The 1,171-nt window shown below is 27.6% G+C and overlaps 1 protein-coding gene across 1 annotated transcript; it reads left to right on the forward strand.

The window, feature by feature from the left end:
• Positions 1–302: 302 nt before the first annotated feature.
• LOC109215870 (GDSL esterase/lipase 5-like) lies at positions 303–813 on the forward strand. Its single transcript, XM_019379987.1, has 2 exons — positions 303–567; positions 662–813. Exons 1-2 carry the CDS (start codon positions 303–305, stop codon positions 811–813), a joined length of 417 nt encoding a protein of 138 aa, XP_019235532.1.
• The last annotated feature ends 358 nt before the right edge of the window (positions 814–1,171 follow it).

Consider the following 1,171-nt stretch of genomic DNA (forward strand, 5'->3'; position numbering starts at 1 on the left):
GCTCTTAGATTGCGATATTCGTATATAAACAATTTTGTAAATGTATTTCCATGTAAGTTTCAGAATATTAATCTATATTGATGACTTTAGAAAATAAGGATTGAGTCAATAGTCAAAGACTACATATAGAATTATATTTAAAATATATATACAGATTTCTAGCCTAACATTATTAGTATATGATCAAATGGAGTTTAATGTAGATCTTGAAGTTAATTTTTTTACTAAAAAGAAAACAACTTTTATATATAAAAAGGAAGACAACTAACAAATTATTCCATCAATTTTTCATCACAAAACTAATGGCTTTTAGTAAGAACTTGTTTTTTGGATGTTGTTTGATTGTCATTTCATTTCTTTTGGCCAGTCCAATTGAAATTGTTGAAGGCAATATTGGACCTTTTCCTGCCCTATTTGTGTTTGGTGATTCAATTTTAGATTCGGGAAATAATAATTTCATTAACACTACGACTCAATTCCAAGCAAATTTCCCGCCTTATGGCGAAACGTTCTTCAAATCTCCTACTGGTAGACCTTGTGATGGTCGCCTCATATCCGATTTTATTGGTATTAATAATTCTCAAGTTCTCTATATATCTTTGCCTTGTTTTTGTGATTGTCAATAACTAAGTTGATAATGTTCTTGGTTTGTTATTTGCAGCGGAATTTGCTAATTTGCCTTTAATTCCAGCATTTTTTGAAATTGGGACCGATAAATTTATTCATGGGGTGAACTTTGCTTCAAGTGGTTCAGGTTGTTTAGTAGAAACCAATCGTGGTATTGTAAGTGACCTTCTTATTTTTCCTTTTTAAAGTAAACTTAGTTTCAATATAATTAGATTATCTTTCTTTTTGTTTCTGTGAAGAATTAACTTAAATAGCCTCACGTCCAATTGCTTAAACAAAAAAGTTGCCGGTGAAAGTATACATATATATAATATGTGTATAATTAAACATGTATATCTATGTATACTGGCTAGAAATAGTAGGCAGTGAATCCAATCAGATATTTATGTAAAATTACTTTTTCTTTTCATTTTGACATTTCTTTTTCAATAGAACTATAAAAACAACTATCTTCTCTATGAAAAAGGCGGAGGATATATATAAATATATATATATATATATATATATATATATATATATATATATATATATATATATATACTAG

This window comes from Nicotiana attenuata, unplaced genomic scaffold (genome assembly GCF_001879085.1).
Source record: "Nicotiana attenuata strain UT unplaced genomic scaffold, NIATTr2, whole genome shotgun sequence".
NCBI classification, from domain to species: Eukaryota; Viridiplantae; Streptophyta; class Magnoliopsida; order Solanales; family Solanaceae; genus Nicotiana; species Nicotiana attenuata.